The sequence below is a fragment of the Primulina huaijiensis genome, unplaced genomic scaffold (genome assembly GCF_012295235.1).
Source record: "Primulina huaijiensis isolate GDHJ02 unplaced genomic scaffold, ASM1229523v2 scaffold25443, whole genome shotgun sequence".
Taxonomy (NCBI): Eukaryota; Viridiplantae; Streptophyta; class Magnoliopsida; order Lamiales; family Gesneriaceae; genus Primulina; species Primulina huaijiensis.
Window position 1 is genome coordinate 516,678 of NW_027356198.1, and position 17,008 is coordinate 533,685.

At 34.5% G+C, this 17,008-nt stretch overlaps 3 protein-coding genes across 3 annotated transcripts; 2 read left to right on the forward strand and 1 right to left on the reverse strand.

Moving 5' to 3' along the window:
• Positions 1-41: 41 nt before the first annotated feature.
• LOC140967536 (guanosine nucleotide diphosphate dissociation inhibitor 2-like) lies at positions 42-8,673 on the forward strand. Its single transcript, XM_073428119.1, has 13 exons — positions 42-340; positions 1,981-2,043; positions 2,164-2,247; positions 2,344-2,451; positions 2,560-2,732; positions 3,520-3,631; positions 3,752-3,832; positions 4,033-4,095; positions 4,899-5,000; positions 5,947-6,071; positions 7,586-7,796; positions 7,887-7,961; positions 8,478-8,673. Exons 1-13 carry the CDS (start codon positions 254-256, stop codon positions 8,526-8,528), a joined length of 1,335 nt encoding a protein of 444 aa, XP_073284220.1. The 5' UTR covers positions 42-253; the 3' UTR covers positions 8,529-8,673.
• An 806-nt stretch (positions 8,674-9,479) lies between these two features.
• Positions 9,480-13,511, reverse strand: LOC140967466 (uncharacterized). The gene is made up of 4 exons (XM_073427998.1): positions 13,426-13,511; positions 13,263-13,355; positions 10,036-10,803; positions 9,480-9,923 (listed from the first exon to the last, which is right to left on the reverse strand). The coding sequence occupies exons 2-4, from the start codon at positions 13,320-13,322 to the stop codon at positions 9,666-9,668; spliced, it is 1,086 nt and encodes a 361-aa protein (XP_073284099.1). The 5' UTR covers positions 13,323-13,355; positions 13,426-13,511; the 3' UTR covers positions 9,480-9,665.
• A 685-nt stretch (positions 13,512-14,196) lies between these two features.
• Positions 14,197-15,519, forward strand: LOC140967592 (uncharacterized). The gene is made up of 3 exons (XM_073428203.1): positions 14,197-14,796; positions 15,099-15,292; positions 15,480-15,519. Exons 1-3 carry the CDS (start codon positions 14,197-14,199, stop codon positions 15,517-15,519), a joined length of 834 nt encoding a protein of 277 aa, XP_073284304.1.
• Positions 15,520-17,008: the final 1,489 nt, after the last annotated feature.

Sequence of the window (17,008 nt, forward strand, 5' to 3'; positions counted from 1 at the left end):
ACTGAAGGCCAATTTCCCGTAAAAATAATAATTTAACAGAGCACTTTCAAAATTCGGCATACAGCTGCCGCTTAATATACCCTACGGACGTCCAGATCCCTCCACACACGCAACAATCTCTCCATCCCTTTGACTGACACAAATCCGGAGTTTTTTTTTTTTTTTTTTTCTTATAGGCGATCCGATCATCTATTTGGGTGATTTTTGTTCTATTGATTGAAATAATTGGATTTCAGTTAAGAAATCAGCTAATATGGATGAAGAGTACGATGTGATTGTGTTGGGGACGGGTCTCAAAGAATGCATCCTCAGCGGCCTCTTGTCCGTCGATGGTCTTAAGGTTTCATTTATTTTCCCTTTCTTTGATTTATTTGAAGCTTCATTTTCCCCATTTTCGTTGTTCCCCCCTTATATGATATGTACATCTGGATTTATTCAGATTAAATCTGATTCTCTGTCGAATGAGTGATTTTTTGTGGGTAATTTTGGAAATGGATCTAGTGTTCATGTCAAATGATCTGATCGATTATGAATTCTTTCAATTGTTGACCTATTAAATGCCTTGAGTTAAAGATTTTTGCTGAAATAATTGGCACGATTCGGTCAGGAGCCAAATCCATTTCCTATGTGTTCTTTACTCTGGCCACGCTATTGGTAGTCGTTTGATTGTATTTCTTAATGCATTTTTACTTCTGTTATATTCCTTCAAATGGACAATAAATTGATATTCTCATCCAAACAATTGCAAAAAATTCCTGATAGAATATGAGGACTCAAAACCTGAGGAATAGGCTAGTAGGTGCTATAATTTTGACATTGGTGGCAGTGATGTGAATCTGATAGGCTTTGGGAAATGAGGGGATTGATTCATCACGTTCGGATTTAGATTAACATCATATGCCAGTGGTATCTGACAATTTCCAGTGTCTTGAGAATGGTTGTGTTTATAGGTGGCTGCATGTCTTTGCTCATCATGCAAGTATAGTTCGACTATTTTATTTATCAAATTAACTAATACTGTTAATGAGCGTATTTCACATATCTACAGAGGGGTAAAGACGACTTGTTATATTAACTTCTTTAAAGCATTAACTCGTTGAACTTGAATTCTCAATATACTTATAGTATTCAAAATTTTCACTTTATTTGGATGCTTCTTCCCTTCATACCCACCTATATTCTTGTTACCTGTGCTGGAAGTTCGAAAACTAGAACTTAACCAAATGCTTAGTTCATAACTTCATGTTGGGTTGGATTTGAAATCCACCACAATTACTCAAAAAGTAACTATTTGGGACTTGAAATGCATTATCAATTGGATTTTCCAAATAAACCAAAGGATTTATCATTATGGATTTGAAATCTGTAGCTTTAAATCCATCAATCCAAATGCAACCTGATGCAATTGAGGGTCCAATACCTTATTGCGCCCGAGTTTGAATTAACAAATAATAGTATACTGCACGCTCTTATGCTCTTGTTAAAATGAAATAGGTGTCACCAAATATATTGATGGATTTTCTCACAATTATTTCAAAAAATTATTTGGCTCTAAAATGGTTTAGAGATACTAATTGGTGTATCTTCCATGTTGCTCAAGTGATGCCATGCATGATCTATTTAATTTTTTCTCTTTTTAAAACTTATTTAGTTTGAAAAGTTGTTAGGGTCCAACTGTCCAAGTATATTTTGCATTTTTGTACAAAAGTAAAAGATTAAAAGCCAAAAAAATTCTCAATATGTTATAGACCACTGATAAGCATTGACATACATACATGATACATTATGCACCTATGTATTCATAACTACCTGTTAAATCTTATAATTCCCTCCCTCTCTAGTCCGTCTATAAATATCGAAACTATGTAATGTAGATTTAAGTTTCGTAGATTTCTCGCCAATTATTCATCATCACTGCAGTGCCTTTGAAATCTTATTTCATTCTTATTGGGCTTGACATTGTTATGCCTTTCGAATTAGGTTCTACACATGGATCGAAATGATTATTATGGTGGAGAATCAACCTCTCTCAATCTCATTCAGGTATTATTATATTTTTTTCTGGCCAGAGAACCTATGCCAACAAACTTCTCCATTACGCCTTCAAGAATTTGAATGGAATTATCATTTTCAATCATCATTATTATTGGCTTTTTTATGCAGCTATGGAAGAGGTTTAGAGGGAGTGATAAACCACCGGCTCACTTGGGTCCCAGCAGAGATTATAATGTTGACATGATCCCTAAGGTTTTTATTATTTGTGTCTTGTTGGACGTCGTTTTGAAGATTTTGTTCCTTTAACTTTCTAGCGATAATGCCACTATGACTCTTTCATTTTCTCAGTACATTATGGCAAATGGTGAACTTGTGCGAGTCCTAATTCACACCGATGTTACTAAATACTTGTATTTCAAAGCTGTGGATGGCAGTTTTGTGTACAATAAGGGGAAGGTATAAACAGATTTTTTTTTGCTTAATTCTTTCTCACAAGTTTATGTTATTAAGATTTTATAGAATTGTTGATTCTGGCTGGATTTTGATGTAAATATAATGTAACAGATTCACAAGGTGCCTGCAACTGACGTGGAGGCCCTCAAGTCGCCACTTATGGGCATCTTTGAGAAACGACGTGCGCGAAAACTGTTCATTTATGCCCAGTGTTACAAGGAAGATGATCCTAAAACACATGAAGGGATTGATTTGACTAGAGTTTCGACTAGGGAGTTTATTGCGTACGGCCAATGACTTTACATATACATTATTTGTTATCACTCCAGGAACTTTTACCTGAAGACACACATGCACCCGCGCACACACACACACATGTGTATGTGTGTGTTTTGTCCATCTTATATTTCAAGGATCCTTTTGTTTGGTATGTGATAAGATTCCCTATGGACCTGAGTGGAGTCTGGCAAGATACATTCTTATGTCATCTTTTGAGCTCACTAGGCTGGCAGCTGGCTCATATAATTTGTACACTTTAAACAAAAAGTTGCAGTGGGAGCATTGAGAAGTTTAGTATCAAAGGGTTAACATAAATAAGGTGGATCGAGATGTTATACTTTACAGTGTTGCACTCTAGTGATTATGTTATGCTTATCCAAAACAGTAAATGAGGTCAAGTTTATTCTCAAGGAACTCTTTGCTCTGTATTTGAATTTGTCAAGATTCAAACATGAGAGTTTCTCTGCAGTGTTATCTCACTGATGCTGAATGCATTTCCACAAGTTTGTTTATGTCTTGTGTTTGGTGGGATCTTTTTACTCAAGTGTTAATCTTGCCATGGGCATTTTTCCTTTAAGAATTATGAAGAACCTGCCTTCGTAGCATGATTAATATCCTTATTGTGAGAAAGAAGAAAGATATTTTAACTTACGTTTGAACTGATGCATATTTCCTCGATTCTTTATGTTTATTTAACCATTCTGGTTACCAATGATTATGTATGTGCTCAGTTCTTTAAAACTTGGAATACCTTCAACTTGTTCTGAGGCGAATATATTGGCCTTCTGACAGCAAGTATGGTCTCGATGATAGCACTGTGGATGTAATTGGTCACGCATTGGCTCTTCACAGAGATGATCGCTACTTGGATGAACCAGCATTGGATACTGTGAAAAGGATGAAGGTAATTCACACGTGGACCTCAAGAAAGTTCAGTTCCACTTTCTTTTTCTTGTGCTCTTAAAAAGGTAATTGAACGTGGGACTTCTGATGTCCCTTTCTGAACTATCTGGTTGTGTTAAAGCTTTATGAGGAGTCTTTGGCGCGCTTTGCTGGAGGATCACCATACATCTATCCATTATATGGCCTAGGAGAGCTTCCGCAGGTTTACCACTTTATTCAGGGTTCATGCACCAATATTTTTTCTTATTAAAAGTGCAATTGGTTGTGGATGATGAGATCTTCACTTTGTCTTTTATCCTAAGAAAAGATTATTCCCTTTTGCATTCTGCCTCTTATCTTATTTTCTTCTCTCAGATATTATGTCTCATGTTAGCTTCTTTCTCTGCTACTTAATATTTCCAGGCATTTGCTCGCCTTAGTGCTGTATATGGTGGGACCTATATGCTGAATAAGCCCGAATGCAAGGTAGTTTACTTAATTTATTTCTCTCTTCTGCACTCCACTCGTGGTGCTGGTCTATGACCCCATTCCAAAAGAGTCAACATACATAGGAATCTATTGTGAACATATATGGGAATGATGAAAGAAAATGATACTGAAATATGGTTCTTTGATGTTTCACTAAAGATTGACTCAGTTGCAATTTTACTCTCTAACTACCAAATTGTGCTTGCATGCTTTTATCTTTCCCGTTATTCTATCGATAGAAAATCTTCAAAATGAATACATTTCTGGGTGAAAACTTTCGCTTGGAAATATACCAGTATGAATTTGTTGTTTTTTTAAAAGTTTGGGCTAGAATTGTTGGATGGTACATACACTGAACTTGTGATTTATCTATGGTAAATTTTGATGACGTACCTCATAGAACAAGACTTTTTATGTTTTACAGTTAAGCATTTACCTTCTTTTGGTGAGAAATTCCATTTAATGTACCATTATAACGTGGGGGTTTCTAGAACTAGTGGTACTGGTGTTGTCACAAAATCTGTTACATTAGTTTAGTTTTCTTTTTACATTTTTTCCAATTGGCTATTCTTTTGTTTCTTCTATTTTTTGTTAAAATTGGTGGTTATATGTTTTCTTAATTGCAGCTACAATTTACTTTTTTGTCAGTATCCTGCTTATCATTGAGTATGATATTGTCGCTCCAGTTTTTATACCTTTAGCTACTGTGTGTTGCTTTTCTTCTTGGTTTTCTTGTTTTTTTTGGTTATTGAATGTGATTTAATGTTGTGACTACTGACTTTCAATTGGTCAAATGTCAGGTAGAGTTTAATGAGGAAGGCCAGGTGATTGGAGTTACATCCGAAGGAGAAACAGCCAAGTGCAAGAAGGTTGTATGCGATCCTTCCTACCTTCCTAATAAGGTAATCCTCTTCCTGAATTCGAATTGGTCCTAATAAGGTAATTCTCTTCCTGAATTCGAGCTGTACCAGCTTCAATTTGTACTGATCTCGTGCTGAACCTCTGCATGTAATTTTCTAACATTTTGCCCTTTTGAAGTACTCAGTTATTTATATCTAGATACACTTTTAACATCTAAAAATAGTTTTTCCTGGAAAGCAATCATTTTGGGAGTCTTAAAAGCAAACAGTTTCCGTTTTTCATTTATCTAGAAATGATATAAATGATAAATAGGTCAAAAGTCTTATTTGAAAGCTTATGTTTCTGAAGTAACAATTGATAGAATAGACTATATATTAACTTTTTTAGCTGTCTCTATTTATCGTTTTATCAAAACTTTTCCCCCTTTTGGCTATCTGTTTATTTCATACATCTGTTTTTCTTCTTTAATTATTTTTAAATATTCTAGTATTCTTTATTATCAAAATTAATTTTCATGTCAGTTTGCTTTATAATTTATAATGTTTACTGAATTAGTATTCATTATTTAAATTTAACCATTTAATATATTTCTAACTATTTTTATTTAATTATGAAGAAACTTATTTAGAAATTAATATTCTGCTAATTTGAACAATTAAAAATTGTGTATATCAAATATTGATATTAATTACACATTTGTTTTTTCCGAGAAAATCGTTACAAAACATTGAAAATATGGTAGTGATATATGATATATGATTACCAACTATTTCAGATCTGGTACAAAAAATAAGATTTAAAGTATAAATCTAGAACAACTTTTTTTATGAAAAAAGTTTGCTATACATATTTGGTCAGTTTGCAATAAAAAATACAATGTACCATTATACATGTAGTCATGGGTTAGGAAAGCCAAATCTTGTTTCAATCATAATTTTATTGGATATACATGTACCATTATGACATAATATAATGAGGCTTTTACAGGTGAGGAAGGTTGGAAAGGTTGCCAGAGCTATAGCTATCATGAGTCACCCCATCCCGAATACCAATGATTCTCATTCATCGCAGGTTATTCTCCCTCAGAAGCAGTTGGGCCGGAGATCAGATATGTATGTAACTTTACTCATGTGTACATATTAAGATTTTTGGTTTTCTAAAGCAATTGTACCTGTGAGGTCATGTAAATGTTTCTTATTGTGGGAAAATGTGATTTTTTTGTGAGCTGAGTTTTTTCTGTTGTCATGTGTGATTCACTGTAACAATAATCGCGTCGTGTTAAGGCACTCTCAGAGACTCAGACAGAATTTGCTGATTTTTCATTAGAAGAAAAATAGAGGTCTGGTGTGCATGTGTGTTTGTTTGTGGGTGGTAGGTGGATTTGTCCTCAGTTCTTTGTGGATTAGGTCTGTGGGAATTGGTCACAGGAGGAGTTTTCTTGGTTTCAAGGGCGAAGTTCTGTAGTAATATTTCATGTGATGATGCAGTCAGTTGTCACAGTGTTTTACTGCTGTTGTATGTGGTTGATATGTTATTATGGTGTTAGTTCATGGTAAAATATCGAAGTAGTGATCCGTTTGGAGGGAATCCTCAAGACTGAAAAATGACGTCTGTATTTGTTTTGCTGAAATTGTGCATTTTTAATAAATGTAATCCACAAAGCATGATTGTCGATCTCATAGTTATTAAAATGTAGAAAGGCAGAGGGGTGTGGGGAAGCCCAATCTAATACCTAGATGTGACCTCTTTCTGAAGTGTGTCACTTTGACCTCTTTCTGAAGTGTGTCACTTAAAAGGGTAAAGGCAGTTTTCGCAAAATTTTGTATACATTAAAGTTATAATGTGACGTGATAGTAATTCATATTAATTTACTAGTGAATACTTGTTCTCTCTTGTTGTTCACTTGTTTGAAAAGTACAATCAAATGTTGCATGATATAATCATCTTCACCTATATATATTTTAGAATATTATACCCAAGTGTAAACGCCTAGACTACAGGTCACTAGTGCACCTTGTTCTTTAGTAACGGGTGAAGAAGTTATTAAAGCATGGGTGCGATATAAGTTTCTTTTTTCTGCATAATGTTTCTATTAGGCACCACAATGAAAAGGTTGTATGGGTTGGTAAGTTATTGAACAATGTTTGATTTGTTCCCATTAAGGTTTAAAGTACTAGTTGGTCTAGAGCATTGTAATTATTCGACCGTTGAAATAGGAGGTTATAAAATTATCGCAAAGAAGTGATGGTCGATGAACTCAGGAAGCTAATGGTTGCAATGAGTCTTTTATTAATGCAAATTTGGATCTAAACCACAACCAGTGTATCTCCTATAATTTGCTGGGTCACCGTAAAGATGACTTTTTGAAAGCTATTAGAAATATTTAACGGTTTTATGACATAAATCCAATCTGTCCTACTTTTTATTCCTTGGAATTTTGATTTCCTGTGTTTTCTGCTTATATACTTGACTGACTTTTAAAAATAAACTTGACACTTTGGGATAATTTGCAGTCTAGCTGTTTCATTTACTAGTTTTCGGTTTTAATGTTTTACTATAGTAATTATTTGCCAACACTTTGGTTAGATTATGCATTTACGATAAGATGTTACTTTTTGGTCTACAGGTATTTATTTTGTTGCTCTTACTCGCACAATGTTGCTCCAAAAGGGAAATATATTGCGTTTGTGTCGACAGAAGCAGAAACCGATCACCCTGAGACTGAACTGCAGCCCGGTATTGATCTTCTTGGACCCGTGGATGAGATTTTCTTTGACACCTATGACAGATATGAACCAGTCAACGAGCCTTCTCTGGATAATTGCTTTATATCTACAGTAAGTTTCTAGCAAATTTTGTTCCTGTTCAAGTGCTTGATATAATATTTATTTTTCTTGTTTGTACACTAATTCAACTCTATGTGACAGAGTTATGATGCCACTACTCATTTTGAGTCCACGGTCGTGGACGTCCTGAATATGTATAGCTTGATCACTGGAAAGGTGAGACTTGAAATTCCCTACTTCAGTATTTAACTCTAATGTTAGCTTTTCAGTGCTAATTTTAATTTTATAAACACAGCCTCGTAGAAATTTTGTTCCCTGTTAGAGAAGTTTATGTTTTATGTTGAAGCACTAGTCGCAACGATACTATACTAGTGTACTGAAGCTGGTGCTTGATACCAATTCTCTTCTGGATATCACGATACACATTAAAATCTGTGAACACCACTACCTGTCTGATTTAAAAGCAGTAGAATCATTTTATCATCCTCTTGCTGCAAGGTTAGCATGTCTGGTGGAACCCATTTAAAATATTAAAAAATTTGGTAATCATGACGTTAGTTCCTAGATCGACTCCTCCACTGAACTGTTGTCTCCTTTCTGGGATGAACAACAGGGAAAGTTTCTTCTGACAAGAATGATACCGCTTCATACTGTCTTGCATTCGAGTTCCACTTGTGTGGGTTGTTTAGGTAGATAGAAATGGTGATTGATTTCTTTCATATCCTCTTACAGGTTCTTGATCTTAATGTGGACTTGAGTGCTGCAAGTGCTGCAGAAGAGTGAGAAAACTGTTGTTTGTACTTGCACTTTTGTGTGCTAAATTATCCCCCCCTAAGCAAAAGCCTGTGATGAAACTCAGTTTTAAATGTTATTGACCTGAATGTTTTTGTTGGTAATTCATGCTATCTGTAACTCAAAACATTTGTTCTGGTTGCCTTGTTTTCTAGTAAGCCCCTTACTTTGAGATTATTTTATATTTTAAAATCAATTAAAATAAAATTTATTTTAAAATTTTGTCGTTTACTTTTATAACATAAAACCAAATATCTCGGTCTTCTAAGAAAACAAAAAGATTAGCAGAACAAAAATATGTTGCTTCCACCAATGACAATTATGAAGCAATTTAACTCAAATTTCTTAAATATTAACTATAAAAGCAAGAAGCCCCCATAAAAATATTTTTTTATAACACGTCTGCTATTCCTAATATGCTATCACTAAAAATCTTGTTTTAATGTACAGCAAAAGCATATAGAAGTTCAAAATAACTATATAGTATATACTGAATACACCAATAGTATAAATTTATGATGTCATTTTTTAATATTAATATTTATTAAAAAACGGAAGGAAAAAAAAGATGCACCGAGGATTTTGTTTCCTATTTTGACGTAGTTTCAGTTAAATATTTTTCTTCCTTCTTCCATATCCGTCGAGAAGAAAAATATGGGATTTTCAAAGATAGGCTTTAACTTTTTGACAACAAAGGAAATAAATATTGTTAATTTTCCATAATTTTTGGACATGTAACGATGATGGCAAATCGCATCATTAATTTGAATAAAAGATTTCATTCCGCACTTTGTCCGAATTAATAATATCTGAAAACATATATTGTTATATAAGATAATCGATTAAAGACATGATTCTAGCAATCCACAAAAGAAATTTAGCAGCAAAAAAGTCAAAAAATTCTAAACAAACTCTCTTTCACAAAGATATAAATCCACCAGTTAAATAGTACACAGCAAATACTCCAAGCACACCAAACACATCAACATCTGTCGTCCCTTTTAATCACAGTATAATACTAAAGCTTCAGACAGGCACAACAATTAGTTCACATACATATAAATGTAAAAGATATCACTGAATCAAGAGAGTTTCAAACTCGGATTCTAAATCAAACAGGAACTAGCTTCAGGCAGTACTGTTACGAATGAAACTCACCTTTAGGTAAAGGCCCTTTTCTCCTTCCATGAACTCGCAGATGCAAGTATCTCCCACTACAATGTTGTTCCTTCGGAGAAGGAATTTCCACTCCCTAGTGTACCGTATCCGGCCATCAGTCCATCTTCTGTACTTGGCATGAAACTCTCTCCCATGCGGATCGACCAGTAGCATCTGTGGTTTTGGTAGATCAAGTTTGTGTTCCTCCACCAAGGGTAAAGGGATAAACTGCCGCCATGGAATTAAATAATCCCATATGTAAGAATATATGAGTAAGTATTAATGACATTGTATTCATATATAATGTTGTGATTTGTGATCTTAGTTGCGTCAAACTTACCAAATCATTAGTTCGTTTTGCTCGAACTTGGACGACAAAATGAGGATTGGCTGGTTGTTTAGCCAATCCCTTCTCAAATATCTCAAAACCACTGTATTTCGGATATAAGGGTGTCGGAATTTTGCTTTTCCTTTTCCTTTTAGTGCTACCGACTGCAGCTATATAAAGTAGAAGCATTGTAAAGATGTTTAACATAGTGAGAAACTCGAAAAATAAGGCCAAATTCTTCAAGAAATGAGAGAGGTAGAGCTTGCCTTTTTTAACTTGCTCCACTTCAATTTCTTGATTAGGCAAGTAATCAGCATCCTCTGTTTCATCATCTTCACCATCGCTTTCTTTAGATAAATCTTCTTGTCTCTTTGACGCACGATCATCATCCTCTATTTCATCATCATCTTCATCTTCGCTCTCTTCAGATAAATCTTCTTGTCTCTTTGATGCACGATCCACCTCCTCACGATCATCCTCCTCCTCTTCTGTCTCGTCATCAATATCCAATGACACAAGAGCGCCAGCTCCTTCGGTTTGGCGTCCATTTGGCCCTAGCACTTTGATATCGAACAAACCTTCTTCAAAATAGTCTAATACCAAACTATAACGACGCATGATCTTGTTATCCTTAACAAACTTTTCCCAACCATTTTTGAAATACCAATTCTCTCCAACTTGTGCTGTCTTTACAAGCCACAAGTTGAGGTATCGGTCTCGAAAGAATATCTTCTTCGGCCAAGATCCTCCAATCCAATGCATGAAGGATAATGGAATTAACTATCACATATATGCAAAACTTAAATTAGCCACTTTACTAGATCAATGAAAAAGAAAAATTCATGTGATTTAAAATACATGCAAATTAAACATACAAGTTTCAGTTCTTTTTTATTTTGGCTCACTTGATATTTCTATACTTTTTCACAAGAAACATTGCTAGCATTAGTGAACTACTTGTGGTACAGTAATTAGTTTTTGGTGACTTCCATTTATTTTTGGAAATAGGCAAGAACTAACTGCAATTGTTTTGTACAATATTTGCCGTCTATAAGTACTATATTCTCCAATCTTTTTGAACAAGTTCAATTGGTTTTACAACATTTGGAATGTTAACACAGTAGGCATGCATTGATCTGTTTCCATTAGTTTCGTCGCGTCGTTTTAGTTCATAACCAAGCCACATAATATACCTCCATACAGATTACGATACATAGATGCAAAACAATTAGTGTGCCTGTGTTGCTATATTTTTTCCCAAGGGGCAAGTGATAAACTCACTCTAAACATATTACTAGAAAATGAGATCAATTACTCCAATGCAAGCAATTAATTAATCCATTTACACTAAAGATCATAAATTCATGATGAACAATTAAGAAGCTACTTATACTAATGCTGCAATATTATTTCTTTATGCAAATCAAAGTGATGAAATAAATCAAAGCAGATCTTATTTTAAAGTAAAAACCATCGATATATATAGCAGCCACCATGTATATATGTTCACTACAAGAACAAAGGCCTACGACAACGGTTTTTCCCCGTTGTTGTAGGTCTTTTAAAACTGTTGTTAAAGCCCCTGTGGTTAAAGGGTGCGCTCAAAGACAACGGTTTTTATCCGTTGTTGAAGCTACAATTTGCGACGGTTTTTAACGTATCGTCGCAAATAAATATTGTGACGGAATTTTGTTAAACCGTCGCCAGTTAGCGACGGTTTTTAATACCTTCACTAACATTAGCGACGGTTAGGAAATGTATTCCGTCGCTAATTTTAGCGACGGTTCATTCATGATTGCCGTCGTTAATATTGTCCGGAAAATAAAAAAATTACTTTTAACAATTTAATAATTCTAAAAAAACTTGTAATTTGAATAGACTAAGATCTTAACTAAAACTTAAAAATTAAAAAAAAAATAAAACGAAAAAATTTACATAAATAAGCGGGGGTTTCAAAAACTTGTAACAATTTTTTAAAATTACCGAAACTAAAATTATGTAAGAAAAATTTTAGGTATTGTGAAGTGTGTTTTAAAATGGACCGAATGAGCGGGTATTTATAGAAGAGTTGCGACGGGTTTTGATGAAACCGTCACTAATAGCGACGGTTTATTAATGAACCGTCGGAGATTTATAATTTGCGACAGTGTTTTCTTAACCGTCGCTACATTTAGCGACGGTTATGCTAACAACGTCGCTAAAATTAGCGACGATGTAATAACAACCGTCGCTAAGTGAAAACATGCGGCGGATTTATTTAAAACTGTCGCTAAATACGTTTTACATCACCTTTTTCACAACAGTTTAAGAAAACCGTTGTCAATTGNGACACTTAAAAACCGTTGTCTTTTACTACGACAATGGTTTTAGTGAAAACCGTTGTCGTAGGTGTGTTGTTGATCTTGATTTTTCTTATAGTGGTTTCATCAATTATCTATATTATCATTCTGTTAAGTATGAGACTACCATAATAACTACCAATTTTGGTCCAAAAAATATGCCAAATTTATTCCCCAAAAATACCCTTATAATGAAATAAAAATGTGAATATATCATTTCATGGGAAGAAATTATTCAATGTTGTTACATTTTATAAAAAAATATTTATAAATAAAGTTACTCTTGAATTTTAAATGTACATAAACGCTCTAATTTTAGCAACTGTTTTCGAAAAACCGTCGTTAATAATGTAGCGTAAGTTTTAAACAAACCAAGATTAATTGACTTCAACGACGGTTTAATGAAAACCATCGCTAAGTTAAAATATGATTATGCAAAAACCGTCGCAAAAATAGCTATGCTTGCCCAAAAACCGTCGCAAAAAATAGCATTGCCGTTTATCATCCTTTTTCCGTTGCAAATTAGCGACGGTTTTTTTTTAAAAAAAAAAATTCCATGGCAATTTTTAGTGAAGGTTTATGACGATGGTTATTGAGACGCCTTGAAAACCTTCGCTATCATTAGTTCGCAATTTGTTTTTCACGTTGCATGTGGCCGTAGCTAATGTTCCCTAAAAGTTGCATCCTACCACCCACAAAATCCTCGAATGTAAAGGTTGTACATTTTTAATCCCTATCGATCTAATATTTCATCGATTAATTCATCCGGAACACAAGTAAATGATAATTGAATTAAAAAGATTCAATTATAAGTTCTCTCAATCAAAACCAAAACTTCAGCCAAATAAAATTAGAAAAAAAATTTTAAAAAAAAGGAAGTAGAAAATGAGAGAAAACAACCATCTCAGTTCCAACACTTTTTGGTAAGAAGAGCTTGAAGACGCCTGTTTCAGTGTTCATCGTGCGCTATATCCACTGGTCGATCCCTCAAGTCTAAAGAAAAGATTGAGATTCAAATCAGAAAAATAAAAAACCGGCCGGTTGCTTGAGAATTTGAGCTCACCCAAAAGATCAGCGCCACGAATTTTCTCTGCGTTTTGTGTGATTCAATCTTGAATGGAGGCTGTTCTTGCATGGGAGAAAGCAGGCTGTAGGGTTTGGGTAGAGGTGGCTGTCTTGCTTTATATACTGCTGTTGAGACCGAATGACACATGTCAATCTTGTCCGTTGTCAGAAAATATCAGCCCAATTCAATTGTATATATAGCTGGCAGAATAATATATATTTAGTATCGAGTTAATTATTAACACTTGTAAATTTATTTGAAATGATAATTCAAATCTAAGTTTATACGCCAAGAAATCTTGAAAACCTCACTAATCAAAATATATCAATCTTTATAAAATTGTGGTTTTCATTAGGCAATTCTAAATTAAACAAAAAAATTACTTTAATATTGAGTAATCTAATGTTGAAATATGAAATAAACCCAATAAATGATTCTAAATATTAGCCATATAATATTAGTTTATAGAAAATTAAATTATTGTCTGTTCAGTCAACCAGTAGTGTTGAAATCTAGGGTATTTATTTGTATACAAAAATTTTTGTGAGACGATATTACGAATTAATTTTATAAGATAGATGTTCAACTCGGCCCAACTCATGAAAAAAGTTTTTTCTATATGTCAAAAATATTATTTTTATAGATATAAAAACATCTCTAGCTTGAATTGTTTGTGTTGTTTGTTACTATGAAAATAACCTAATAAAAAGAAATTATTTAATAAATTCAAATATAATAATATATATTTTTATCTATATTTTGTTTAAAATGAATGGAAAAGAAGAAAGTGACGTGGAAGTTAGATTATTTATGATTGGGTGGAGAGAGAGAGGGTGTGGTGTGCTGCAAATGAATATTGCGCTAGCTGTATCATCTAACTTTGCCATAGCTACTCCTGCTGTTGCTATTGCCGGTAATTATGATGATAATGGATCGCCGCCACCACCACCATCTTCCTCTGCCGTTAGACACGGTTGTCGCAACCGCCGCCGCCAATCGCTATGCCTGATAAGTAGCTCTTCTTTGTTAGCGTACCAACCCCGAGACTCTTTGTGTGGATTTTATTGCTCATCGTCATCCACCGCCATTCCTCCACGCCTTTTTCGTTGCATTCCCCCCCGAATAGCTCGGTATGAGGAGGAATTGGAGGAAGAGAAGAAGCTGGAGTTGTTTAATGACGATCAATCATCCATGGCTGCAGAAGTTGCTTCTTATCAGGAAGCTGTATTGGTCCCTGGACCTGACGAGGATAGCGATGGCAATAGTGATCAACCGTGGAGATTACAATTCGGTGGCGATTCCTCTATTTTATCCGCTTGCTTTGTAGGTCTTTTCACTGGAATTACTGTCGTCCTCTTCAACTACGCGGTACAAACCAAATTTCATCTACCAATTTTTTTTTTCAGTTTCATGGCATTAAGTCCCTAACTTTTAATTCTTTGTTGCCAAGAAAGTTTTTCTTGCAGTCTCACCTATATGTATTATATGTTATTGTGACGCACTGCGCAGGCTAAATCTGCACCTTTCCCCTCTCTTCACACCTTGTATATTAACAATATTAGATTTCGGAAATATATTTTCGGGCATTGAAGATAAGCTGGAAGATTGTAGTTAACTTAATCGGGTGTACGTTTTTACGACCCTACTAACTGAAAATTATTACCTAGCAGGTGCATGAAATACGTGACTTGTGCTGGGATGGAATCCCAAATCAAGGTGCTTCGTGGTTGAGAGAGGAACCTCTTGAAGCAAAATGGGCACGCGTAATCTTTGTTCCAGCTTTTGGAGGACTGGTAGTTAGTGTGTTGAAAATGATTCAAGCTGCNTCTAAAAAACGCTCAAATGACAACGATTTTACAAAACCGTTGTCATTGACCCTAAAAACCGTTGTCTTTGACATCTAAAAGACAACGGTTTTTTACATCTAAAAGACAACGATTTTTATAAAACCGTTGTCTTTTGTTTAAAAAACACACCTACGACAACGGTTTTCACTGAAACCGTTGTAAAAAAGCATACGACAATGGTTTTTACTAAAACCGTTGTTGTAGGTGTGTTGTTGATCTTGATTTTTCTTGTAGTGCCTCTTAGGACCTAGAAAGAACCCTTAACAAGAGGCTGGACCAGCCTCTACAGTCCATGCACTTGAAACCATTAACCCGCGCCAAACCCATGCTCTACAAGGCTAGCGCGACTAAGCTTCAAACCTACAGCCTTTCTCCTTGCACCAGACTTCTCTCGACCCATCTAGGACCATGAATAGGCCCTCTTAGGTCCCCTGGACACATCCTAACAGCAGCCCGCAGCCATGCCCTTCTAGGAACCCAAACCGTACCCTAGCTTGTTTTGAAACCCAAATTTTCGTTCAACCTATTTCCCCATCTTGTCCAGCCCTTATCCATGCCTCTATCGACCCTTAAACCTACTGGAAAAACGTCCGATCTAATATCCCTACCTTGGCAGCCTCTTTGTGCATTAATACCATGAATTTAAAAGCATGAAAACTCAAGTTTTATCATGTATGCCATAAAAACGAAAATAAAAAGAGGGTTTCATATTTTTCATCCAAACATGATTAAACACATATAATATGATTTGAATGGTGCAAAAGGAAGGTTTAGAAACGTGCATTTGCATTTCAAACGCTCGAAATACGAATACCGTAGTGGTGGAAGTCGGTGACGAACGGAGGACAATTTCTATTTTTTTCTACCATTTTTTCTTGTCGAAACCCCACTAAAATCCCACCTTGGGATGCAAGGGAGTCGGGTAGTCGTTGTTGGAAGAAAAAACAAAGAAGAAAATCGAAGAACGAAGGAGAAAAAAAAATCGAAACTCCCTTGGCTTGCAAAGAAGAATAGGGGGATGTTCTCTTCAAACTTTCAATTTCCGTAACTCTTGTGTGTGTGTGTTTAGGTTTAGGTTTTAAAAAAAAAACAAAAAGGCTTTTTAATCACTTAATTAATGGGCTTAATCAACTTTAGTTTTTAAATAATTAATTAGGCCCATTAAGATTAATAAAATCATGACAAAAACTTGTGTGAGACGGTCTCACGGGTCGTATTTTGTGAGACAGATCTCTTATTTGGGTAATCATGAAAAAGTATTACTTTTTATGCTAAGAGTATTACTTTTTATTGTGAATATCGGTAGGATTGACCCGTCTCACAGATAAAGATTCGTGAGACCGTCTCACAAGAGACTTACTCTAAAATCATTAGGCCTCAAATTAAAAGATTTAAAAATACCTATTTCAAAAAAAAAAAAAAATCCTTTATAAAATATATAAAATCCCTTGCTCCCACTAATTAATTTAAACTTCACCTTAAAAATGCAATAATTTTTAAAATATTTAAAATAAATATTTTCTTAACTAAAAATAAAAATTTAATTTTTAAATCTTTAACACTTTAATCGTCTCTGGTCTCCGTCCCCGGCCAACCCCCGACATTCTTCTGGAAATCTTTAAATTATGAAACCAAACAAAATTACATAATTAATCATTTAGTTACTCAAAATATATCATTCATGCATCTAAAATAATTTAATTAAAATATTATAGTAATTTAATAATTTTCAT

Coding starts and splice junctions, on each gene's coding strand:
- LOC140967536 (XM_073428119.1), top strand. CDS start 254: ATGGATGAAGAGTACGATGTGATTGTGTTGGGGACGGGTCTCAAAGAA. Junction 341..1,980: donor TGTCCGTCGATGGTCTTAAG/GTTTCATTTATT, acceptor CTTTCGAATTAG/GTTCTACACATGGATCGAAA. Junction 3,833..4,032: donor GCCTAGGAGAGCTTCCGCAG/GTTTACCACTTT, acceptor TAATATTTCCAG/GCATTTGCTCGCCTTAGTGC.
- LOC140967466 (XM_073427998.1), bottom strand. CDS start 13,322: ATGAACACTGAAACAGGCGTCTTCAAGCTCTTCTTACCAAAAAGTGTT. Junction 10,804..13,262: donor AAAGTGTTGGAACTGAGATG/GTTGTTTTCTCT, acceptor TATATGTGATAG/TTAATTCCATTATCCTTCAT. Junction 9,924..10,035: donor CAAAACGAACTAATGATTTG/GTAAGTTTGACG, acceptor CCATGGCGGCAG/TTTATCCCTTTACCCTTGGT.